Here is a 26,784-nt window from a genome sequence, read left to right as displayed (position 1 = left end):
ACGTCGGTAGATGAGCACCTATAGCGACAAGCTGACATGTGCTCCTTCTCTTTGAGTGGAGGTTGGGGACCTACGTTGCTGGCCAGGGTAGGTTGGGATTGCCATTAGAGTTAATATTCCTAGCAAGAAAAGTATTCTGGCGGACAATGTGTCCAGTATAGGCAGGCTAGTCCTCGCATAATGTTCTCCGCAGCAATCCATGGCAATTTCCCTATTTATACTGGGGGTGGGTGGGTGTGCCATAGGTGGGCTTATGTGCAACGAGACTAAACAACGAGCTCCCCTTCTACATATCCCCAGTCCCATATCAGAGGGTCCGGGCAGTGAACGCCTTCAGTTTAAGGTAGTATCGTCTCTTTGCTTTCACCTTCCCACCGTTCAGAGTGACTCTGCATGCGCTCTACTGCCCAGCTAATTCTGATAGATTATCTGTGTGCCCAACGATTCAGCGATCTTCAGACCAGGACATTATATCAGACTAGCGACCCACTGTCGCATCACCCCGATGGGGGGGGGGGAATATCTTTACATCGCCTCACAGATTCTCCAACTTAACACATGGCTCTTCTCATTCAATATCTATCTGCAGACAAGTTTTTGAGCAAGGCTGCCTACATGATTGTTTAGGTCAGGAGATGATCTACGTTCAAGGTCTACGATACAAAGTGAGATTCTTTTGCTATTTTCTGGAAACGCTATAATCCTGATTATCTCTCTGAGCACAATGACACACTTCTCATCCCATTCGAAGATAGAGAATTATAGGGCAAAACTTTGTCCAGCAATCTCATGTTCTCTGAGGACCCGGCAACTGCTTCAAACCCTAATCTTCCTGATCGTTTAGGGTATTTTGAGCTGCAAAGACGGGTATCTTACTAATTCCTACATGGAACCTCTCGAGCGTGTTGTGGGTTTGTCCAAACTCTTGTGAGCTCTTGGGTGAAGCTTCTTTCGAACTTTTTTCTTTTAAAACTATTTTTCCTGCTTCATTAGCATCTGCGAGAATAAGAGAGCGTCATGCCATGTTTATAGGAGAACGTTTAAGTTCCAACTTCAATTATGTGGCAGTTTCTTCCTTTTGTGAACCTGTTTTGTTGGGCTGAGGACGGAGAAACCAACCTCCATTTAGTAGCTTGATTCAGGGGCGGCCCTGAAGTCCTAAATTAGCTGATAGCAACTGGCGCCCTAGGCGAACCATACAGACACTATGCATTGCAATCGCCCTCCCCCCCCCCAAAAAAAAGCCTCCTCAAATTTGGTGCCTCATTTAACTTGACACCCATAGCAAATGCCTATTTTGACTATATGGGCAGGCTGCCCCAAGCTCCACACACGCTATATATATATATATATATATATATATATATATATATATATATATATATATATATATATATATATATATATCCAGTCTCAGTTGTATCCATGCCTGGCATGATCAAAACTGATTTGTCTGCCCAATTTGGTTGTTATGGTTCTATTGGACCACATCAAACGGGAGAATAAAAGGTAGGAAATGTCTCGTCCCACATATTAAGGGTCTCAGTGATATCCTGGCATACACCATTTCCAGATGTATTATCTTTACTATTAAGACAGTTGTTCAGTCACTGACTGAGAGGGGCCTTCTCCATTGATATTTCGTCTTTGGCACACCAGGGTTAAGGCATATGCATCTGAGTCTACGACACACAAAGTGTCCCAATCTGCTGATGACTTACAGAAGTGTAAATCATTTCCTTAAGGGTGATATTAATTTTGTACAGGTGGAAGGAGGGGGCTATGGTCTCCGTCCTAACTGACAAATTCATCAAGGCAATACTTTCATGTAAGGTATTGCTGCTGTTGTGGGCTTGACGCCTTTGTTCTGCACATGATACGCTATGCATGGTGGCTGTTATAACACGGAGGAGGAAACCGAGAAGATATATGCAAGCTCACATACCCACATTGGCCGACCCCAAGGCTGGAACACATGATGACAGGTGTGAAGGCAGTGATCTTTAACGGTAAGCGCTTTAGACCACACGGCCACCAGGTTCTCTGCTGCTATTGAAATCTCGGTTTTGGATGTTGTTCAAAAATATAATGCGTGTATTTCACTACGGCAAATTTATATCTCACCATGCGCTAATCGGCCCAAGTGTACTTTATCTTCAGGCCAGAGAAAAAATGTATCACGCATGAAACCATGACGTGATGGATTTTATGTGTTGGTTGCAGTAAGAGATGAGCTGGTTAATAATGTGTTAGTATAACATTAAAATGTAACACACACAGACACATGAATAAGTAGAGAAATAATTAAGATGCAACTACATTTTACAAAGGCAATGCATCGCAATTAAGTTGAGAACAGCAAAGCATGAGCGTGTGCAGATCACCATTGAAGACACCATGTGGAGTCGATATCAAATATTTTGACTACATATAAAAATATAAGATGATAAATTAAACGACCGAAGTTTATTTTCCAAAGCAAACTAAATAAATTGCAAAACTGACAATAACTTGATCATTCGTTTGACAATATTGTATATCGTGTTACCGTAAAACTTTATTCCGCTCAGCCGGGAAGTATTCAGGACAGTACACGAACAAATTACTCTATTCACATTTGTATTGCCAACTGTGACATTACAAATTATACAAGGATGTAAACTGAAGTGAGTTTACTGACGTAAGCAACCAGAGAACAGGAGTCAAATGGATTGTAAACATATTCAATTTCTTAAATAAGGCTAGTAATGATGTTACAATACAGGTTATTCAGTATTTCACAAGCAGTAAATATGATGCGTGTAGGCTGCTTTAGTGCTGTGATTATTTTGTCACATCAGCCTAGAAAGAAAAACGTTCATACTGAAGTCAGCTTGTCCATCCATCATATTTTGTGTGCCTAATATCTCCTCAATCCCTACGGATTTCTTCTTGGAGCTTGGTAGATTTCTATATGATGACCAGGCATAAAGTCCTGAAGAGAAGAAGAAGAAGAAAAAAAAAAAAGTCTAGTTGGATTGGCCTTTTAAAGAGTGGTCCTCATTTTATTATTACAAATTGTGTCTCTCCCTCTATTCATCCGTCCTACAACACTGTGGGTAAAATATCCTTTACTGTCGTAGATATTTTCATGAAATTTGGTATGCATTGGCACCATGAAAAGACTGTGTTCCATGTGACATTAGACGTTGACAGGTTGGTTCTTTTAGAGTTATCTCTCATATTTGTATTGTTATATTTACATTTACCTCCTGAGTATTGGGGGCATCGTCATTAAAATTAGGTACTCTCATCTCGTCAGCGTGTTAAGCTCTCAGCATTTTTTTTTAAAAAGACAAAAACAATACATTTGCATATGTCTCCATTACTCGTTTGAAGTTGATATCTTCCAAACTGTTCAAGATGTCTTCATGAACCATGGTATGCATTTGTGTCTTGGCAGGAGTTTTTGTGCATGTCGGTGTAGGCTTCGTGGCGTTAATCTTTTAAAGCAGGGGTTATTCTGCACTAGCTTACTGTCAAATCTAGATGGCCATGTTGTAATTATGCTGTTCTCCTTATTAAGTCCGTAACTTATCCACATTTAGATGTAGATAAGAATTTGAAGATTTATAATAGGCATAGACTAGCTGAATTCAGTCACATGACTGTGTGCAATGAGATTAAGAGGTTTGCATCGTACAGGAAGTTATTTACTCCCACCTTCCCACCCAAACACAGTTAACGCTAGCACATTCTGGCAGGCTTTATAATCATTGTGGTGCAAACTGGAACTTCAAGCTATGCTATCTTACCAAACATTTTACTTGTACAGTCACGTCAGTCTGGTTAAGCATCTGTTGTCTGTTATTGGTTAAATGACGTTCAGCAAATCCTTTCCAATACTTCTTTGCCAACATTATCAAAACTTTTGAAATATTTCTTGTGAAATCTTTTATCAAAGCAGTATTTTTTATTGTTTCCATTGCAAATATTTGTTTCCATAGCAACTAAAATAAATTTATTTTTGACAACTTAAGATAAACCTGACCACGAGCTCATTAAACTAATTCTATTACAGTTGTGCTATTTGTAAACCTCTTTGCAATTTTTTGTTTTCCAAAACAATGAGACCTTCCTATAATGACACGTGACTCAGAATATCCAGTAATATATGTTACCGCAGAGTTGGAATCTTACTCGAAATTGTACATTGCAACCTTCTTATTGGTCCAAAATTTTGTTAGTAAAGTTAGGAGTCAATGTAATGTTTTATTACTGAGGGACTACATGGAATGTTTTTTGAAATCGACAAAGTCATTTTTTATACAAAAAAAAATTATGGCCGTTTTTATAAGGAAATTATATGTTACTGGTACCAATTTTAGAAAGTTGAAAGAATTGTCGCACTTTCAGTTTTTTTTCGTGTTTTAGTTTAGAGTTGCAGGTATCGAATAACTTGAACACTGGATCTGATTCTTCAGCGATTTAATTTTGAAGGTACCAGTTAAATACATGTGTTCGTGCGTTCATCTAAAAGGCTTACTGAACGTTCGAAATAGTTCGTCGTGTAATTCCAAACCGTTTCATTCCACATAACACATCCACAATAAAGGAAACGAACTGTTTAGAGTTCCTTAAAAACGACATTCTGTAATTTTGCCACAAAGGGTGATACATGAAATCATGGTCGATCTTTGTAAAAAAATAAAATGCGTAGGACATGCCTTTATGTTATCCACTCTGGTCTAAAACACGATTTTAAACGTTTTCATACTAGTTCTAAAAGCATTTTGTGACCAGAGTTTAGTCAGCACCTCGGGAACTAACTTGCAGGATACCTACGGTCAGCCTACAGTTGTACCAACAAGCAGCTATTCTTGAATTCGGATCTGGGAAACATTTATTTTTTCAGTAGATATTGTGTGTAGTGGAAATACTGAGGCTGAATCGTCTTTTTTTCCATCGTCTCACCTTGCACTGGTCCTCAAATGTCCGCTAACGCGTTATTGTGGGAAAAGGTCTTTATACCTCGTATGGTTATTGTGTTTTGTTTGTTTCTGTTTTGCTGAGGGGAAGTGTATGTTCGTATTATAGATCCTGGCTATGTCGTGGAAAGTAAATATAGGCAAACCCCACAAAAGGTATGCAAATCAAATATAAAGTCAGAGAGCAAATCCTTAAAATAAAAAGTCAATTTGCATATAAACATAGCTCCTTTGAAAGGTCCAGGATTCTGCGTAAGCATCATGAAAGGATGTTTCTCGGGTCAAAAGGGTAGTTTCCAGTAGTTATCTCTTAACAAACGCAGGAAGGCAAATCGGGCTTTTCCAATATCCGGAATCTCGCTGGGAGTGGATATTTTATACGCTCTCCCCCATACAATGGTATTGTCTGTCCGGCCGTTTTCCGCACAATAACTTTAGTTATCCGCCATCTAAAGTTGCTAAACGTTTTGTATATCTTGCAATTGGGATTAAAAATAATAACCTAGTGAGTTCTGGGTCAAAAGCCCAAAGGTCAAGGTAAATATAAATGGAAGAAGCAAAATGGGTTTTCATACAATATTTCGAGTTCTGCACCATCTACAGTTACATAACTTTGTGAGTAACATGCGCTTAGTGTGAAACTGTCGAAGGACAAGCCACTAACAGAAAGAAGAAAATTGGTTTACGGACAAAAACTCAACTTCGCCACTTAGTGATTACACTGTAGATGACCTACGCTTGGGGTAAGGAATAACCATTTTGATTTCGAGGTCAGACATCAGTCACTTTGAATGAAGCGATGAAAGTTGTTTCTTCATAATGACACGAGTTCCCCGTCGTTTACAATAGTTAAACTTGGTGATGGCTTGCACTTGGAAAAGGAAAAACCCGATATACACTGCGTCAGAAAGAAGGATAACAGTTTCCACACAATAACATTAACTCCACATGACACGTCAACCAAGCTTTCTGAATGGTATGCACTTGGTGTTCTTTCCACTTATTGGGATGAGGGAGGAGGCAAGAAAGCAAAGTTGGTGGAAAGTCGGACTCGTAACCCAAGGATTGCGGGTTCGATACCCGCCCAGACCGGTTGCCTCGGCCTGTCCTTGAAAAAAGGCACTTGGCTCCCATTTCACCTGCATGCAGTGCCAATTACCAAATAGGCGAGTAGGCACCCGCCTAGGGGCCCCGCGACAACGGATTAAAATAATATTGATAAAACGTCTTAGGAGATAATTTGCGAGGGGGAGGGGTGCCCAAGATTTCGACTGCCTAAGGGCCTCCACGGGGTTTAATCCGGCACTGCCTGCATGATATATTCAGTAATGTGTTACAGGTGCCGTAGCATGCTAGAAAAAACAAAGAAGAAAAAAAAAAATTACTTAGACCCGGTACTACATTGTTCCGCAAACCAGAAGGTTTCCTCAATGGAAAATGTAAGATAATTGAATATATTAATAAGTGGTCGTCTACAACGACTTTATCAGATGGCCAGGTACTATGTGAGAGAATGGGAATCGGTGAAAGAGTTAAAATCCCTGTTAAAATTCGAGGAAACGAACAGTAAATGTGTTAAAAGTGAGCTTCCCGAAGATTGCAGTACATTTCAGTAAACTAAATATTCGCCCTAAAATTTTGTATGCAAAAATAAATGTTCACGGGATTTATTCCACCATACTCGAACAGAAAGTAAAACTAAACACATCCGAAAAGTACCACATGTGCACGTGTTTTTGTTTTGAGGCCTTGACATTGCAAAATATTAAGTAACACCTACTTGATTTTTGTATGTAAACAAATTTTTACCATTCGTAAAGGCGCACATTTCATTTTTATTTTTATTTTTCATTGTTCAAACACTGGATACCTATTTTCAGACCCAGGATTGTTAAAACTAGAGCCACAGGTAGATACGCCTTCTACGCTGAGAGAGAACGAGAAAGTTCGGCATCGCACACTGTGATTCTAGGTCGTTTCTTATTTACGTCTTGACGGTCTCGTATGCGTGACCTTTGTACACGTAACGCGTTTCGTTTAAATCAGAAGACGAGTAGATATTAAATAAAATACTTGACAAGAGGAGAGTTTTGATTGTAAATATGAGTTTCTTTCTGAAGTGTCTTAGATTTTCAGTTCCGTCACATTTTGCTCTTTCAGATTACTTAAGGTATTTTTGGGGGTTGGGGTGGGATTATATCTCCTTTGAATTATATTTGGAATGGGATATGCAGAGACGTCATTGGTAATCTAAATGTTTGACTCGCAGCTCCTTTAGTTTAACCCCACTCACATCTTGTAGCCCTCAACCCCGGCTAATAGGTACGAACTAGAACTGTTGATGTCGTTTCCGCAATGTTTGTTGAATTATCATTTCAATATTTCCAGCTGTCTAACACGAGATAATAATTAATAAAACCTACGTACTCACATGGTCACACACGCATATTTTCATTTTTTTTAATCTGGAAGAAGGCGTGTGGGCAGGAACTTGTGCTATATTTGTCTCACATTTCCAGTTTTGACACCCATCATATGTTGGTCTAACATTATCGCTTTATAGATTTTGCATGACGCCAGCGTCTCGCAGACAGGAAAACCAGATAACTCGTAACACTAACAGGTGCGCGATATGGAAAGCAGTCATCCCATCCGAAAACAATAAAATATGTACAAGGAAGCCGTCAATCTTACTGGACATATTTTGATCACATTTTCATTATGTACATTTTCAGTTCGGAAAGCTTTGCCGCCGTATCTTTTCTTTTTGTATTGACTATTTTCACACAGGTTTCACGCTATGCAGGTATGTGAAAGCTACACTCATTTATTCCTTTCTGTCTATATAATGCGAAAAATGCGCATTTTTCTGTGGAAACAATATGCTTTGTATAACTTGGTACAGTTCGCCAAATCATGTTATCATTTGAAATATATCAACTAACGGCGCTCTTCGATCTGCTTTTAAAGTATCCAAATCAAATAATGTTACATAAATAGAAAGACCGTTGAACATTTTTCGTAAATTTTCCTCCTTTAGTATATCCCGTACAGTACAATGAAACAGGAAGAAGTGAATGTTACATTGTGCAAATATTAAATGTAGGAGAACAGAGCGAAGGAGTGGTTGAAGTAGTCCTTATATTTACAAATTCCGACAGCAACATGAAAGATATATAAATAAATAGAAGAAGAATTATTCAGCAATATTTTCTAACATGATATGTAGGTGAATTGAGTATTTGAAAACGGTGTTAAAATATACGTTTACATCTCTAACTGTTCGAAAACAGTGGTTGCTTCAAGACAAGGTGGAATGTGTTGTAAACAATTATTCACTGTATTGACAGCCCAGCGAGATCCCATCACTCAAACCAGAAAATGCGAAATGCTCTTTATGTGTCCCACATTCTGTATGAAAATGAAAGATGGCTGCTATGTGTGCGATTGCGGTAAGTCTATAAGAATTTTTCAGTCTTTATTTCCAAAGCATGTCGGTCACTTTCTTTTTCTGTTCTTATTTATACATGTCACTTCATCTGTCCCAGACCTTCCCTGCCCCCACCCCCATCTCTCTCTCTCTCTCTCTCTCTCTCTCTCTCTCTCTCTCACACACACACACAAACACACACACTATGTCGTATTACGCAATCGGCACTATTTTATTAAGTTATAAAGTACAATGAGAATATTCCTATTGTATCTTTTAATTAATTAGAAACTGATATGATGTGGCGTGCACAACACGCCACATACTATGAAAGCGTTCATATACATAAAGAGCAGCATCGGGAAAAACCGGAATTGCAAAACACTCTAAGATTATATTGGATGTAATCGTCTCAAATACATCATTTCAGGGTCAAATTAAGGGGGGGGGGGGAGGCACGTCCGCCGCCCCTTCCCTAGTCATGCCCCCACCCCGGTTTTGCTGTAAATAAAATTACTTAAGCTTGAATAAACCATACATAGGTTTAAACAGTCTAATACTGAACTTAATATAGATATAATTATTATACACAAATAAACATAAAAGGTCAGTTCAAGGACTTCTTTCAGAGTATATATATATATATATATATATATATATATATATATATATATATATATATATATATATATATATAAGGCTCATCCCTATCCCCCTTTTAAGTGCCTTAGCACCGAGTGCCTTAATCCATGTCTTCATCATTTGGCCATGCAAAAACAAAACAACAGAAAACAAAAGCTACCTGAAGAGATTTAAGGGAAGAATTGCGATTAAGAATGAGATACGGTATTTAAATTAACCTCTCTTTCGTTATTTGATGCAGGTGCCCTCTCCAAATACATGGATGATATAAGTAAAGAGGTCCAGAACGTCGCTACCAATGGTATTTCTCAAACCGGTACTGAGGCCCAGACAATGCCTCTCCAGGGTGGATATAAAAAACCCAATACGCAAGACTATATGGCCAACGTACTACCGGAACACGATGAACACGTGGATCAAGGCTTAGGGAGGTTCGTCGCTGGATCGGACAATGGACAGTCCCAGACAGGATGGGACGGCATGCAACAGTACAACTACTTCAGTAATCCCCAACAGGGATCGTTCATGCCGGACTTTTCAGGTATTTTGTATTCCTACTGCGTATAAAGAATTAAAAACAAATAATCCGGCACATTTCTAGACTGAGAAATCAGAATCCAAAATTTGTGTGGACATTGGTGTGCGATTTGTCGATCTGATGTCACCTATTCGTTAAAATGGGCAATTTTGCTGCATGCAAATCTTCGGGAACACAGCGTACAGTCTAGACACAAGCACAAAATTAGAAATGGCCGCAGGACATACGGTTGGGTTATTCCACGTAGACTTACAAGTAGTCAGACATGAGATTGATCTGGTAATATTCTTTACATATCACCAAAAGGACCCTTCAACCGACAGTAGTCAAGAGACGCGAGAAATATCGGTGTCTAAATTGTACAAGAATATGTCGCTGGCCCATTGTCTGCAAACGAATCCTTGATTGTATGAATAGATGCTATCATACCCACAAATAAGTTCATCAGGATCAACACAGATTGGGGGATGTGATTTATCGGGCTAGCTTGTTGCAGGTGGAACGAAGCGTTATTTACACATGCGCCATAGGACATGCGTATTTTTATGATGTTTTTAGCCCTTCCCCGCCGATTTCTTTTCTGCACAATAACTCCACCATCTAAAATTACCAAACTCTCCAGTAAATATTAATAATTGTAAGCGATCTTAATAGTTATTTATTGGCTTTTTATTTACCTGCTTAGTCGTTTATTATGCCTAGATATTTCCCTTATTGCCCTCATTCAATAACGAACATGTTGAATCCCACACAAACTGTTCAAAACAAACATCCTAACGGGATAGTTAAAATAAACACACTCAACGCCAGATGTGAGGTGTCTGGAAGGGACACCAAGCAAGAAGCCATTATAAGTCGGGGAGAGACAAAGGGACTGAACAAAGGGTAACAGATAGAATTGTAAAACTTACCGACGAATGCCTTGTTTGGCTGACAAAATAGTAACAACAGAGAAAGTATTCAAGCTTTCGTCAAACGAACTGAACTGAAACGAAATAAAATATTGTTTTAATAAAAAGAAACAACAGTACATTGAATGATGTTTAAATAAATTAGTTATATTACAATAGATTGGGGAGCTGCAGTGGCTTAGTGGTTTGCGTGTCAGACCCACAATAGAAAAGGTGCGGGTTCGAATCTTACCATCGAACCACCTTCCGTGGTGTGTCCTTGGACAAGGCACTTTATTCATATTATCTCGGCACGAAATAACCTATTTGTGTTGCTGTGCCATGAAACACAAAGCGAAACCTAACAAAAGATTGAAAATAAAGCAACAAATGAAGTGGATCATGACAGGTAAGCGATAGAGGAAGACAAGAAAACAAACAGAAGAAAATAAGAAAGAAAATTTTTTTTTTTAACTTTTTTTTCCAGAGCATTGTCTTTATAGATACATGGCCAAAACAATCAGTACGTGTAACATGAAGAAAAAAAAACACCTAGCGTATACCTCGACGGATGAACCGACTGTATCCTGCGCAAATGTAGAGTGTATAACATGCATACGATTAAGTGACTGCGCTTGCCTGAGCATAGCTAACTGCAGAGCAGAACCAACCGTACATAATCAAGGCAGCAGCTATTACATCCCTAAAATATTGTAGCATGTCTTCAATATAAATTACACAACATATGTTAAAGGGACAATACCCGAGACAGAGACTGTAATTAACGTTATTTACCGTTCGTTGTGATGATTAGAAGCAATTTAACCGTTTCAGACTGCATGATGCTGCACAAACTATTCGGTTAAACGATAGTTCTGCCTTCTAAAGTCACTTTTGAAATTGATTCTACCCATTCCAGATGCCACGATATAATAGTTTCATTGCGCTCAGTTTGTTATCTGACGGAAGCGTTGCCTAGACATATAATCATGTACTTTTCGGTGATTGGGGTGGGGTGGGGTGGCGGGTATCTTTAGCTTAGTTGGTCATAGACCAGGAAAGCTTCTGGGATGATTTATTTGTTGTTTTTCGTCCATCCATCTGTTGGAACGAGTATATTATTGCTACTCCCACTAAACTACTTGAAGGATTTGCTATGACACTTTAGGTAACATTCAGCCCATGGTCTGGTTGGCTCTAATAGAAACTGGTGCAGTCCAGAGATCAAATATAGCCACCACAGCAGGATCTTGAAAGACGGATTATCGCAACTTCTTGTGAATAGATGGGCATATCATCTAAAAAATATAGTGCCGATCTGCTGTCTTTGCGGCAAATTGTAAATCCTGAACGATATGTAATATTATCATGGGATTTTCACCGGAAGACTTGGTATGATTCAATATAGTCACCAAAATCTGAGCTGCATGGGGTTTTCACTAAAACAAATCCTCCTAATGAAGTATAGTTCGTCGTGTATTGAAATGGTTATGTTGTGACTTCCAGTATGGTAGTGATGGACGGGTGGGGACAATTTGCCGGATAAGGTTTATCCTTTCCTATTTTGTCCGGTTTCCCCGCCCCCTCTCTCACCCTCATTTTGTCAACCATAAAATTTTTTTATTTTATTATTAATGGGTCGAGGTGGGGGATCAATCCAGCAAGATCGCATTTTGTGTTAAAACCCGGCCGGGTCTGGTATTTCCTGTAAGTGCAAAACCCGGATGGCCGGAGTGGGTACCCGTCCATTCTTACACTATAGCCATCTTTAAAATCTTGTTATCGCTGCAACTCCTAAATGGTTTGTCATATCGATATTGTGATTTCATCAAAAAACTTCTTATCACGTTTGGTTGGTTCTAAACGGCAATGATTCCAGTCTGATATCCATAACAGCGGGATCGAAATCTTATTATTGTTACTTCTCAAAACAGATGTTCATATCAACATGGAGTTTCCACTAGAAGACTTTTTTTTAATAATGTCTGATCGGTCCTAAATGATATCTTGTCTGCTATAAATGAAAACGGTGCTAATGAAAATGATGCTAATCTGACATCCACCACAGCAGCTAATTATTTGAAAATCTTGTTAGTGAAGAATGTCAGAGACGGTTTCAACGCTCAGCAGTTAATATGAAGAGGTAGTCTTAACTTGAATTCGTGTAGTCTTTTTCGGCCAGTAGAGCGTAAATCCCTTCTAGAGACCCTTTTTAAAGCCTACACCGCAAAAAATGCAGTGTTTAATGACTTGAATGTATTTTGTAAAACGATGTGTAATTTATATAGTTATACCCCATGGCATATCATACGAAACTGTGTAGTGCTACCTTAAAACATTCGTAACTTTAACATCAACAAATTACATACTCGTATAGGTTATAATAGATTACATGTAATATGACACATATATTTAATTGCTGGGCGCAAATATAAGCTACGGATCTACTTATCTAAAGAACCATTTTTTTAGAGTGAATTTCGATACATTTCCATTGCCCACATATGAGAAACGTCCGGTAATGTCGTCACGAAGATCCGTGAAATAAGAATGCGATGTACAACAATAAAGGCTATCAGCGCTTAAATATAACTTGAACTGGAAATTTTTAACCCCATCAAGAACCTCAGCTTTTCAAAACAAACTTGCTTACTTATTTTAAACATCAAAGTAGTTTCGTCGTAAGCATTGTTAAACATAAGAAACTATTGAATTGCGTCCAATAGCGCAGTGTGTGTATTATTAATAAACGCGTAGCACACATCAATATATATCTTAGCCACTATGCAAAATGAAACGGTTACCAGTAAAACTTTATTTATGGCGAGAACTGTAGCCAACTCAATGTTGTTTAGATTCTTTAAATATACGATTACTGTGTGTTTTTATTTGTTTGCTTCTTTAATTTACCTTCAGGTCTCCATAAATGCACGTATCAATGAATATAGTAAATCAGCTATTTCCATCTTCTCCTTCAGCCTTTAATGCGCACCTACATGACGGGCTACCCGGGATGAACTGCCCGTCGATAAGCTTTGCCTGCCCAGCCGAGTGCTGGAGGACTGATATTATCACTGGATGTTTAGACTGCTCCTGCGTGGGTAAGTTGGTTATCAAAACCCACCCCCAGGGTAGGTCTTGAGCGGGTGGGTGTCACTTCAGCATGTGTGCCTCACAACAGGCCTTGATTGTATTTCTTTCGTATGTTTTTTGTTTCTTTCTTGTTCTTGTTTTATCAGCTGGTCATGGACGGGGTAATTTTGTGCACCCACTTACTAGGGGTGACTAGTTCAGTATTATTTTCTTAGGGCTCTTACCTTACTCGACACGTTAGGGCTATAGACAAGAACTATTAGTTTGAAGGCGAACTTGTAGAAATTTTACCATTACGTAAGTCTTAAAGGTAAGTCGTCTTGTGAGTCAAATTTAACTACTCAGATTGCGTGAGACAAGACAAGTTTATGCACAGACTTCTTTTTTTAAACCTTGCCTGAGATAGGTCCATCATTAGTAATCTAGACGAGACATTTCTATCCCAGATTATGCTGGATATCCATTTTCGAAAATCCACGAAACTCTATCAATATTCATTTTAGCCTTTAGTGTTTTACTTTTTCTTTTTCCATTTAATGCATGTATTCTTCTGAAGATGCTGCTTTGCTCAGTATATTTCCGTTGCGGATTTTATGTCAGGTATGGACAAGAATAATTTCAAGAAAACAACAGAGACACCAACTGCGAAGATCAAATCATCGCATACTGAAAGCAGCACAAAAGAATCGAAGACCGAAGCAGCATCTACCTCGGTGTCTCGTGAAACAACACTCTATTCAATTGCCAGCACAATGGGACAAACCACCATGCGCTATATCGAACCAACATCAGCATCATATGAGGTTGGGACACCGACAAGCACATCAATAATAACTACAGAGATAGATACATCAACACCTGCCAAAACAACCAGGGCAACAATCAATTTATCAACATCGAGTACGCCGCTGCATGAGACGCCAACAACGATGGACCATAAAGAAACAAATACCCATCAACCGACAACTACCCTCGGTTTGGAGACAATGCTGTCAACACCTTCAAAGATACAGGCAGGCATGATGAATACCCTTTTTTCAAAAACGGACAATAATCTGACATCACATGAGTCAAAACAAGCGACTGCAAATTCCACAGAGATTGACCATTCGGGGTTATTGACTGAGATGAATACCGACAGGAAGGTTCAGACACGCCCAGCTCTTGAAAACGGAACTCTTCTGAGTATGAGTGCAACTGAACACACGTCTCCAGCTCTCGTTCCAACGACATCAGTTCAAGGTATCGTGCATCTGTAACATTAAAATGTTATTACTTCAACACTAGTCACAAGTTGAAATTTCTTTGTTTCTCAACGAAATGTTTTCGCCCCAATGCTCCAGCAACAGCAAATTTCTGTCGGATTTTCCCCCTGCTCTTTCTTCTTATTTCATCGTTAATGTTAGGGTCTAATGTGAAATGGAGATTCTGTATACAAAATAAAGCTAATGTTTCGCGTATATTTGATTTAACCATATGCAGGTTACAGTTTATCTTCAAATATAATATACTTTCTACTAAATATTTGAAGTGCAGAAAATCAGACGTTTGGATTGAAAACGACTTTATTGAATTTGAAGGACGGAGTTGAGTCATTTTTTATAGTGATTTAAGTAAGAATTATTGGCCATTGGATGGCTATTGCAATCAAAATCTGCCCATAATCAAAAAGTTACAGGGCGTATTAAAAACGAAGCTCGTTTTTATTTTTTGCTTAGTTTTGTATCATTTTGTAAGTCTACCACTATACTCTCCTTTCTTTCGACAGAAGCCTGTTGGCCATTTACAAATCTTAATTACAGTTTAAGTTTTCGTCTACAATCCACAGAACGTATCTTTAATAAAGACTAAATGGATATGCATTCACGTGTTTGCTTTTAGGTCCGTGCCCACCCTTTCACTGCAACATTACATGCGGCAACCGGCCTTATGAGAGAGATGCCAGTGGGTGCTCCAGATGTATCTGTAAACTATAATGGAAATCGTCAGAGAGATGTATTAATTGCAATTTCTGTATTGACGATGCAGTTTTTTAAGTAAAATAAAAAGCTACATGGATATATTTATATTTCCTTATTCTATAACCTGATATAGAGGAGCAGAGAGGGTGAACCCACCTCGTCTTAGAAGCGTCGTCGTTGAAAACTAAAGCTTTTACAAAAGCGAAAAAAATTATGCCAATAACCTGAAACCGAAATCTCTAACTTTCCGAGAGACGCTCTCTACCGGGTCAGATTTTTTTTTTTACTTTTTTGTCATCGTCGTTCTTTAGCAAGTATGCACGGCGTTTACTGCCATGACGCCTCACTGAGGTCGCACCCTCTCTACTGCTGTTAATTAAATAACAATTATATCAAAAAATGACACCAACGTTGGAGTCTCATGTAGCTAGATTAGCTCGAGAACGACTAGAAGCAATTAAAAATATCTTCCCGTGAGAGATTCTGTTAAAGAAAAGCTACAAGCGCGGCAAGAATCGCAAGTTGAATTTGTAGAAAGTATAGAACAGTTATATAAACCTGTCACAACGATTACTGAAAGAGTAGCAACGGCTACCGAAGGTCAGCTTCCGCCAGTAAAACAAACCGCTGAACAAACTGAAACAAATAGCAGAAAGAAATAAGAAAAGAAAAATAATTTTTAAGATAAACTTCCAGCTGATATAGTTACAGCTCAACCTCCACCACCTCCTCAACTTGAAGAAGAAGAAACACTTGAAGGGAATTATTGATAAAATAAAAAGACTTGATGGTGTTGAATTAGCTAGATTTGGGCTATATGCTTGTAAGTACAGAAAAAATACTTAATAATAATAATAATAAGGACTTTGTATAGCGCCTAATCTTTAGAAGCTCTAAGCACTTTAGAACATTAGACAACACCTATAAGATAAAAAAAAACATATATAATGATATGATTACAAAAACAAACACCATGAAATTGGAAAACATAAAATAAACCATTCTGAGAATATTTAAGGTATGAAACATTATTAGGTCTTTAAGTTTATTCTTGCAGTCGAAATAGGTGAGTTTTGAGAGCACTCTTGAATGGAATCACTGTGTCTTTGTGTCTAAGTTCAGTGGGCAATTCATTCCACGTTGCTGGGCCCTGGTATGCAAAAGAACGCTGTCCCTATGACTTTGTTTTCATAGTGGGAATAATGAGTATACGATTGTCAGAAGAGGAGCGTAAGTATCGTGCTGGTGTGTACACATGGGTGAGGTCGGATAGGTATGTTGGACTAGAGTCCGACAGAGAAATGTAACACAGAGAACAAATTTTGTGTTTGATTCTAAATCGAATGAATAACCATTATATGATACAGAGCAGCGGGGAGGTATGCTCTAATCGTGGTACTCTAAGTATGATCCGAGCAGCTGCGTTTTGAACTTTTTGAAGTTACTTGAGTAGATATTGAGATGCACCAGACAGAATTGAGTTCAATAGTCCAGTCTTGAAAGTACTAATGAACACACAAGTGTTTTAGTGGCATCAACTGAAAGATATTTGCGAATTGAGCTGATGCGTCTCAGCTCAAGACATGCAGCCTTGCATATGTTCATGACATGTTGGTGCAATGTGAGAGTACTGTCCAGAGTAACACCCAGGTTTCGTACTGATTGTGTGAATTTAATGTTGGTGTTGTTGATATTTATTGTTTGAGGTAAAGGATGTGAATGAGAAAGTCTTTTGTGTTGTGATCAGATGGCCTCATCTTATCATCATTCATCTGCAGCTTGTTACATGTCATCCATGATTTCACATCAGAAAAAAAACCGGGTATGAAATAATAGATAGAAAAAAAAATGGGAAAAATGGCTATATCGAGTGTATAAAGGTAGTAATCAGGCTAGAAACAATGATCCTGAATTTATGATAGGTAATATGGATAGACTTCAACAAAATATGAATAAAGATCCAGTGGAAAAACAAAACCAAATAGAGGCAGAGCTTTTAAGAAAATTTGATTGCCAACCAGGTCCTTTAGGATAATGTTTAAACCTGAAGTTATTAAAGAAATTGAAGATCCCAATAAATTAATTGATATAGCTGCATATGGATATAATGAAAAAGAAAAATATATAATGCCTCAAAAGCTTCAAACCCGAAAACCAGAAAAATGGGCTGGTGAGGTATGGGCAGCCGTAGGCGATTTAGATAAAATTAATTGGAACGACCCAGAACTAATACAATTTCAAATAGTTGTAAAAGAGTGTAAAGAAAGGAGAGAAGAACAAGGACAACAACAAACGAAAGATGAAGATTTTCTTACTGAACTGATGGGAGAACCTCCAAAAACCGGAAGTGGTTTAACTAAGCCATGTCCTAACAACTTTCTTTCTGACGTACAACGACTAGAAATCGTCATCGGTGGGAAACGAGCTGGTAATAATTCTCCAGAAATTATTAATGAAGCAGCTGTAATTTGTGAAAGATTGTTCACAGGCGGTATCAGGAACATCGATGTTTATCGGGAACTTATCGTTAAAATCGTTGGTGACCTTGACTGAATGATTAGATAAATAAATAATAAATAAGATGATTGTACATAATGGTGAACGTAGTCCTGTAATGGTCAGAGCAGTAAACTCACGATTAACCATTTATAAAGCGTTTTACGGAGATGGACTCGGTAATGTTATTCAGGGATTATTCAGAAGGATGGCCCCAAAAGCAGCACCGATTGCAAAACAGTTAATCGATGAAAGCTATCGACGTTGTTGGTGATAAGGGCCTTGGCGCTGTCGGTGCTATCACCGGTAAAGCGTTCTCGGCAATCAAGGATAGACTAGCACGATTAATACGCAGACATCAGTCGGTCCGACCACAGCAACCGGTGAAAATAGCCAGCACCGAAGTTGTGCCTGAAAATGTCAGTAAAATAATAAATCAAGTCGCAGATCAAAAACTAGCAGCTTGATAAATCAAGGAGTAGAAAAAAAACGAAGAAATTTTACCTAAAGAGGAAAAAGTGAACACAAGTTTATAAGTGGTCTTCATGTCGTTGGCAGGTCAAGGCGACCATTATTTAAATCACCATTTGGAAAATGGGCAATATAATAAAATGTTCAAACGTATATCCGACACAGCATTCGATATGGATGAACTAGTTCACAAAGATAAATCCGTACGCGATTATCAGTATTATTCTTACGACGCACGTGTACCTAATGCACGAGGAAGAATTGAATTCCAAGTCCATGATACAAGCAGATATTTTCTACCCGCCGAGGCATTTATTGAAGTAGAAAGCGAGCTTGTAACAGATGTTCATCTCAATACAGCATACGGGGCTGAGGCTATAGTTGGTTTTGTTAATAATGGTATTATGGCATTATTTGACAGCGCCACATATATGATTGATGGAAAAAACATCGAGACAGTTCAAAAGGACGTTGACTTTGCCACAACAATAGTAGGGTTAGCAAGATACTCCAACGATTATACAAGATCAATTGGCTCGTCGATGATGTTTACCAAGGATAACACTAATCATCCTGATCACAGGCAATTTCTTCAAGTACAAGTACCACGAAATACTGCGACTGACCCACAACCAGCTGGAGCGATAGATAGACCTGGCGCTGAATTTTTTGATGTTACAGAGCACCAACAACAATTACAAATTATGGATTTGCTGCACATAAATTAATGTTACAAGGTGACCGTAGAAGATTTTCATGTGCGATTCCACTGTCGCATATCTTTGGATTTTGCAGAAATGTCAGAAAAGTTATCTTCGGAGCGAAACACAATGTTGTGCATGTGAGAAAATGTAGTGGTGATGATGATGCTATTTGGCGATCAGCCGCAGCTGCTGCTATTAAAGTAATACTATTTAAACGTTCACTATGGATGCCAGTAATGACTCAGAACTAATACAATTTCAAATAGTTGTAAAAGAGTATAAAGTATCGATTGCTGAAAATCAAGGATTACTTTCTTTTATGAACACATGTGGTAAGTCGTTATTGTCATGGCTTACAGTGACCACAGATAGTATTCAAAGTAATGCTGCCGGGTTATTCACATGGCAAATAGCGACTCAGCAGGGTGTTTCTGCACCAAGACATATATTCATTGCGCTGCAAAATGTTAATCGGTTAAATAATCAGGAACATAGTCACATGATATTTGACAACCTGGCAGTCAGTTAGGTTTCTTTACGAATAAATGGGCACCAAGAACCATCCGAGGATATTATTTTAAATTTTGAACACAGTCGTGGTGCGCGCGCATATCATCGATTGTTGTCGTGTATGGGACGTGATCAAAATATAGACACTGGGTTGCAGATATCTCAGTTGGATTTTACAGCACTGTATCCGATCTATTAATTTTCACTGGAACATTTAGATTTATTTAGGCAATCTGTCGTTGATATACACTTCAGAGCTAACTTGAATCCAGGTGGTGTTAATTACAGAGCAATCGCGGTCATACTCAGCGACAAAGCAATGTTGCTTGAAGGTGTTGGTGGTCGAATGAGAATTATTGATGCACCAGTAGAAAATATGTAATCGCGCGGTGATTTAAAAATACGAGTATAAACATAAAATGTCATCATTCCATCATGTTACTGTCAGTCTGATTAAATATCTACAATCCGCATCAATAAAAAAAATCCGGAATCACAATAACGCTAAAAAACAGATTACAATTGGTCAAAATAAGTTGTCGTTGACAGAACGTCAGCGTAAACATCTTAATCAAGCCAAACAATCCAAGACTGGAATATGAACTTTCCGCCGGTGCCATTAAAGATACTGCTAAGGATGGCAGTATATTTCCGCTTCTCACGGCGATACCAGCATTAATAGCCGCTGCAGCACCAGCCGTTGCAAAGGCAGCTACGTTAGGTGCTGTTGGAACAGCTGCTGAAATGGCATTTAAAAAAGCAACAGGAAAGGGTCTGATATTTCCAGGAATTCCCAATCGATAGGGAAAGGGTCTGAGACTTCCAGGAACACTTCGTTAATTTTTCCAATGTCAAATTTTGATTTACTTGACGCTGCTAAAAAATTAAATATAAAAAACTTTAGAGGTGTTTTTATGCGCGATCAGTTAATGCAACGACCAAACAATACTGAGACAGGTTTTATTAATCTTGATAATAGTACCGGTGTAGGAACTCGTTGGGTAGCATACGCAATTGGTCCACGTGGTATTGTTTATTTCGATTCGTATGGGTTGGCTTGACCGCAGGAATTTATCAACTATGTCACACAATACAAAATCCCGGTTTGGTATTCAACATTACCAACACAAACACTAACCGATCTACCAATATGCGGCCGTGAAGCAATTGATGTACTCGACGCTGTATCAAAATCAAAATTACCACCTCACAATTTACATATTAAGAGTAAAAAACAATTCGACGAAATATATCTGTCCAATTACACTGGTCAACAGTGAAATCATTACTGACTTGAAAAGGCCCTAATCTGTAGTATTTTGGTGTGCCGAACACGAATATAACCGTGAAAAATTTGTATTGGCTCTCGTTTTGAAGATATTCATATACCTCATTTTCTATGTTTCACTGTGTAAATTTCTCCAGTAGGACTGCAGCAACATCCGGAATAATGATGTAACATTGCATAATACCATCATGCTCACATCATCCACAGTTGATTGCATCATTTTCTGATGCAATGCAATACTAATGCCATGCGGCTGCTGAAGTAAGTTGACGTCAGCTGTGTACTATACATGTGTAGGCCTATTATACTAATGCCAGGCGGCTGCTGAAGCTGACGTAAGCAGTGTACTATATAAAGCCCAATCAGATAGGTTCAGCATTTAAAATATTTTAGACGTTGTGCGAGACAGTTCAAGCTACTGTTACATAAAACTTATTATTTTATCCATTTACGTACAATAAAGAACAGTAATGCCTCGAAAGTGTGTTAATACCGCGGACAATTTTTGCTATATTTGTGGGGAAGTGACATTTGCCAACCAGAAGAAAAGTATCAATTCTCAAGTGAAGAAGGCATATCATCTTTACTTCGGATGCAAGGTTGGTGACCAAGACAAGCCTTGGGCTCCGCATATATGCTGTGCTACATGTACAACACAGCTTTCACAGTGGTTGAATTGCAAAAGGTCATCAATGCCGTTTGCAGTCCCAATGGTGTGGAGAGAGCCAAGCAACCACCTAAATGACTGTTACTTCTGCTTGGTTCCTCCTCTTTCCGGCGGAATAACGAAGCGAAAGAAGTCGAGAATAGTCTACCCAAACATTCCGTCTGCATTGAGACCAGTTCCACATGGTGAGGGACTTCCTATTCCAGAACCTCCAGCAGAATATTCTCTTGATTCATCTGACGAAGACAAAGGTGAGTCGACCTGTTCTTCTCTTGGTCCATCAGCATGCAGTGATCCAGATTTTCACTGTGGTGCATCATCAACCCCACACAGAATAACACAGGAAGAACTAAATGACCTGATTCGTGATTTGGACTTATCAAAGAACAAGGCAGAATTGCTAGGATCAAGACTCCAACAATGGAATCTTCTAGAAGAAGATGTCACAATTACTGCATATCGAAAGCGCCACCAGCAATTGGAGCCTTTCTTCAGAAAGGAAAGTAATCTGATATTCTGTTCCGATATTGAGGGCCTCATGAATGCTTTAAAAATCACTCATGACCCACAAGAATGGAGACTATTTGTGGACTCTTCGAAACTGAGTCTCAAGGCTGTGCTTTTGCACAATGGAAACATTCTTCCATCTATTCCAGTAGCGTATGCTGTCCACATGAAAGAGACATACGATAACTTAAGGCAGCTACTGAATTCCATTGAGTATAACAAGTACAGCTGGCACCTCTGTGGTGATTTGAAGGTAGTTGCCCTTTTAATGGGACTGCAGCAAGGATATACAAAATACATGTGTTTCTTATGCGAGTGGGATAGCCGAGCAAGGGAAATGCACTACATGAGGAAGGAATGGACTCACAGGCAGAATGTAGCCATTGGAGAGAAGAATATCCAACACCCAGCTCTGGTTGAGGCTCAGAAAATCTTGCTACCACCCCTTCACATCAAACTAGGTTTGATGAAGAACTTCGTGAAAGCCATTGACCGGACTTTGCCAGCATTCCGATACCTGCATGAAAAATTCCCTCGACTCAGCGAAGCAAAGATTAAAGAGGGAGTTTTTGTGGGTCCTCAGATTCGAGAGCTTTTCAAAGATGACCGGTTCAACAACTTGCTGGAAGGTGACGCGAAACAAGCATGGAATGCTTTTCGCCTAGTTTCTACAAACTTCCTCGGAAATGTTAGGGCAGAAAACTATAAGGAACTAGTAGAAGACATGTTGATGAAGTATAAGAAACTTGGCTGCAATATGTCTCTAAAGATTCACTTCCTTCATTCCCATTTGGATTTCTTTCCTAGCAACTGTGGTATTGTTAGTGATGAACACGGCGAACGTTTTCATCAAGATATCGCAACAATGGAACAAAGATACCAGGGAAAATGGTCCACTACAATGCTGGCTGACTACTGCTGGACACTCCTCAGAGATGCTCCCGAACAGCTGTACAAGAGACAGGCGAAGAAATCTAAGATGTAGTCAATGACTTGATTTTTTATAGGTAGGCTATTACAGTTGACCTTTTACTATTGGAATGCATTTCGTTATGTAAACATTAATTTCTTGCAGATTACAAAAAAACTAGAGCCAATTTTGCAATTTGACTGTCATATTCGTGTTCAGCACATAAAAATTGATAAGAATTGACTAATTTTATTTCAGTAACATGACTTTTGTAAAAATTTGTTGTCCAGTGTTATGCGACTAAAGACGAACTTGCTGATATTGTGAATCTCACTGGAGTTGATCGAGATGAAGCTCTTGTTTTTCAGGATAAATACGGTATTTTAAAAACGAGTAATATCAAGTAGAATGATATAGTTCGTAGAGTTGTTGGCGCTACCACGGATAACATTTGAGTATTTATTGACCACGGTAGATTCAGAAAATCAAATATATCAGTCACAGCTATCATAAATGAAACTGCAAGAAGCGTTGCTAATCGCTTGAAGAATACAGGCGACACAATGACAGGTAAACTCAGCATGAACTGAAATAAAATAGAGATCCAACATCAGACGAAGATGCCGCAACAGAAAATATTTAGACGTTGGCTACAATACCGTTGACACTAAATTATCCACATTGCGGGCCGAGTATGTCGTTCCCGTGAATATGTTTATAAACACCCGTAGAAATTTTCAAAAGCTCAATAAAATCGCAGACGATTTCTTTGTCACCCCGTTGACTGCTGACGAGCAATTCTCTGATATCAAGACGAATATTGATATTATTAAGAAAACACAAGAAGATTTCGTAAGCGGAATTCCTGATGTCGTTAAAAAAAAAACATGATCTGATTAAAATTCCCCACAAACAGATCATCAGCGTAGTATACACAGTGTCATCAGGATTCTCAACATGGTCACAACAAAATAATACTATCAAACATATCGCGGAAGTCACTGGTGTGTATAGACTATCTGTGTTCAGCGCTGCAAAATTTAGTGTATACACTATATATATATACCCTGGCGTGATTCAACCAATAAGTTTTCTGTATATTGTGTTCGGGGACGAAGAAACATTTATACTAGAATCAGCTCCAAAGAAAGTAACAGTAACATCTTACTGGTGCTGTCTAGAATTTGTTGCTGAAATGCCTGAATTGGTTACTGCGTAAAATATAATAATGGCATTAACGGAGTCAAGCGTTCAAAAGTTTCGATATGATCAAGTACATGAATGGTAAACAGCGTTAAAAACCATCGTTGACAATTATACAACGAAAGTAAAAAAGTATCGAAGACGTGCGGTTCTTATTGATGTTGTATAATCGGTATCTGCTATGAACGCTGGTACTGGCGTAGTATTATCAGCGCTAGCACCATACACTGCAGCAGTAGTTGTGACAATGTGTTTCACGATTGCTGAGCTTTTTAATATTATCGCGAAAAGCATATTCACGTGTACGAGCACAAAATTGCACGATTATTCTGTAAAATTACACGGCAACACACGCGTATTATAAATAGTCGTCGTTTATATCATCAAGCCTTAACGATGAAACGATATCAGATTCTGAATTTGACACGATGCTTAAGACATACAACGAAGTCAGTGATTTAGAAAATGGAAATTTGAATAATGATAGAACTATTTCGGCAGATAGTCGCAAATACAAGTCCCCTGAAAACCACGACGATTTCAGTAAGCTCAAACAACCATGAATTCAATATTAATTTTCCAACCGCGATTCCAGTAAAGGAAAGAGTTCTTGCGCAGTTGCGAGTATACTACAGTTGGCCAGATATCAGGTCAAGATCGTTTAGTGGATTATCAGCAAATAATTAGTTGCTATTTGCAAATAATAAGCCAGATGGAACACCCGATTGGCAAGTTGTCGGATTACCAACCGGTATTATCAGATCGAACAGATCAATGATGAATTTCAACGTAGAATAAAATCGATAACTGGACGGGAATCCAAGATAGCTTTAATAGTCCATGAACCGACATTATCAGCCGCGATATAAATAAATTCACCGGATTACGCAGTTGATATTTATCAGTCGTCGATCAGATCCGTGCTAGGATGGCCTGACTTAGCTCCACCAGCGTCTCCGACACCCCTGAGCCAAAGCGGTTTCCTTTAACTTCGGATAAACGGGTATTGTTTCAAGTTATATTTTAGAGGAATGTCGCTGTTTTTTACCTATTATTAAACACCCCAGGTGCTATTGAAATATTATATGATATCAGGACACGATAACTTGTATGGAGGTTTGATTATGTTGATCTTTCTAGATCTGATTCTTTAATGACAGAATTTGATTATGAATATAATATTTCTAAATGGTTTAATGATATTAAATTTGTTTATAATCATCACCTGGAAAAATTACAACATTTTGCAAAATATCTTTTTGATACAACAATATCACAAGAAGAAATCATCAAGCAAGTGGAAATATTAAATCAGATTTTATCTGATTTTAAATTGTTTCATGATAATCTTTTGAATGCTATAATTATTTTGAAAACTGACGATATACGTAAGAAACAATTTGTCGAAAGATATTCAATAACAGAAGCCGACATTTAAATTTTCTAAATATAACCCAGACGAGTTTTTCAAAAAAAAAAACGTCAACGATATTGTTGACTAGTTTGTTCCTAAAATACTTAGGACAATGGAAAAAATTAATCCCCCCCCACCAAGTATTCTCTGATACAACAATAATCAGCATGTTGAAGCTGTCATATATCACCAGGAATTGTAAATATAACGATCGCGGTCAATCTAGTTTGTGATGCAATTGATGGAAGTTATCAGACAAATATTGAAATATCAAATCAGGTGCAGCAGGGATATATTTTGTATGCTTTTACACCGCAAGTACCACCCCGATATCTGATTGTGCAAGAGCCGATTAACCCGGTCTATCTACGATGTCATAATCCGCTATAATCAAGAATAACTTTCAAACTAACCGACCAGAACGGCCACTTGCTTGATTTACGAAATGAAACGTTAAGTCTGAATTTATATGTTAAATCGTAGACTGTTTTCCTTGACTCTGTCAAGGACAACACATACTTGAAAAATGCCACTAACGCGTGATAGAGATCAGGTACATTGAAAACAGGAGAAAAGAATGCATAATAATCTCCCCTCCTTGATTTTATCAGGGGGACATTTTTTACTGACAAATCGACTAAAATCAATGAGAAAAAACGATGAATCTGACCAAAATCTGAATTACACCTACACTTTCACTTTCACGAAATGACCATACCTTTCATTTTCTGATATAATCTTTCTTAATTGTCTTATGCAAGTGTTGATAGTCTTTTTTGCTTCGTATTCACGAGACAATTCTAATCTAATTTTTTCTATTGCGCGCGCGAGAGAGAGAGAGAGAAAGGAATTCTTCCACTTTTGTTTCTTTTACTGTTGCCAACGATTGGAACATGACCCCTTGAATTCGCTTTATACATTTGTATTTTGGTGGTAGTGTGTATCCCCCTTCTAATTTACGTTCTTGTAATCTTTGAAAATTGGAAATATTATTTTCAGGATTTAGTTCATCAGATATATTTATGCCGACATGTTTTAATTTTTTAATTGCAGAAATGATATCATTAATAGTTTTGTAATTCATTATATACTA

The 26,784-nt window shown here is 38.3% G+C and overlaps 1 protein-coding gene across 1 annotated transcript; it reads left to right on the top strand.

The window, feature by feature from the left end:
• The first annotated feature begins 8,125 nt into the window (after positions 1-8,125).
• Positions 8,126-15,560, top strand: LOC149793294 (uncharacterized). Its single transcript, XM_089966349.1, has 5 exons — positions 8,126-8,419; positions 9,281-9,580; positions 13,446-13,568; positions 14,161-14,802; positions 15,442-15,560. Exons 1-5 carry the CDS (start codon positions 8,284-8,286, stop codon positions 15,534-15,536), a joined length of 1,296 nt encoding a protein of 431 aa, XP_089822475.1. The 5' UTR covers positions 8,126-8,283; the 3' UTR covers positions 15,537-15,560.
• Positions 15,561-26,784: the final 11,224 nt, after the last annotated feature.

The sequence above is a fragment of the Sinohyriopsis cumingii genome, chromosome 8, assembly GCF_028554795.1.
Source record: "Sinohyriopsis cumingii isolate HCF-2022 chromosome 8, ASM2855479v2, whole genome shotgun sequence".
NCBI lineage: Eukaryota > Metazoa > Mollusca > Bivalvia > Unionida > Unionidae > Sinohyriopsis > Sinohyriopsis cumingii.
The sequence above is the reverse complement of the archived record's forward strand: the minus strand, read 5'-3'. Positions and strand labels throughout refer to the sequence as shown.

Excerpts from the sequence above, each read along its gene's own strand:
- LOC149793294 (XM_089966349.1), top strand. The coding sequence starts at position 8,284 with ATGTGTTGTAAACAATTATTCACTGTATTGACAGCCCAGCGAGATCCC. Across the intron at positions 13,569-14,160 it reads TTTAGACTGCTCCTGCGTGG|GTATGGACAAGAATAATTTC; the intron begins GTAAGTTGGTTA and ends ATTTTATGTCAG. Across the intron at positions 14,803-15,441 it reads TCCAACGACATCAGTTCAAG|GTCCGTGCCCACCCTTTCAC; the intron begins GTATCGTGCATC and ends GTTTGCTTTTAG.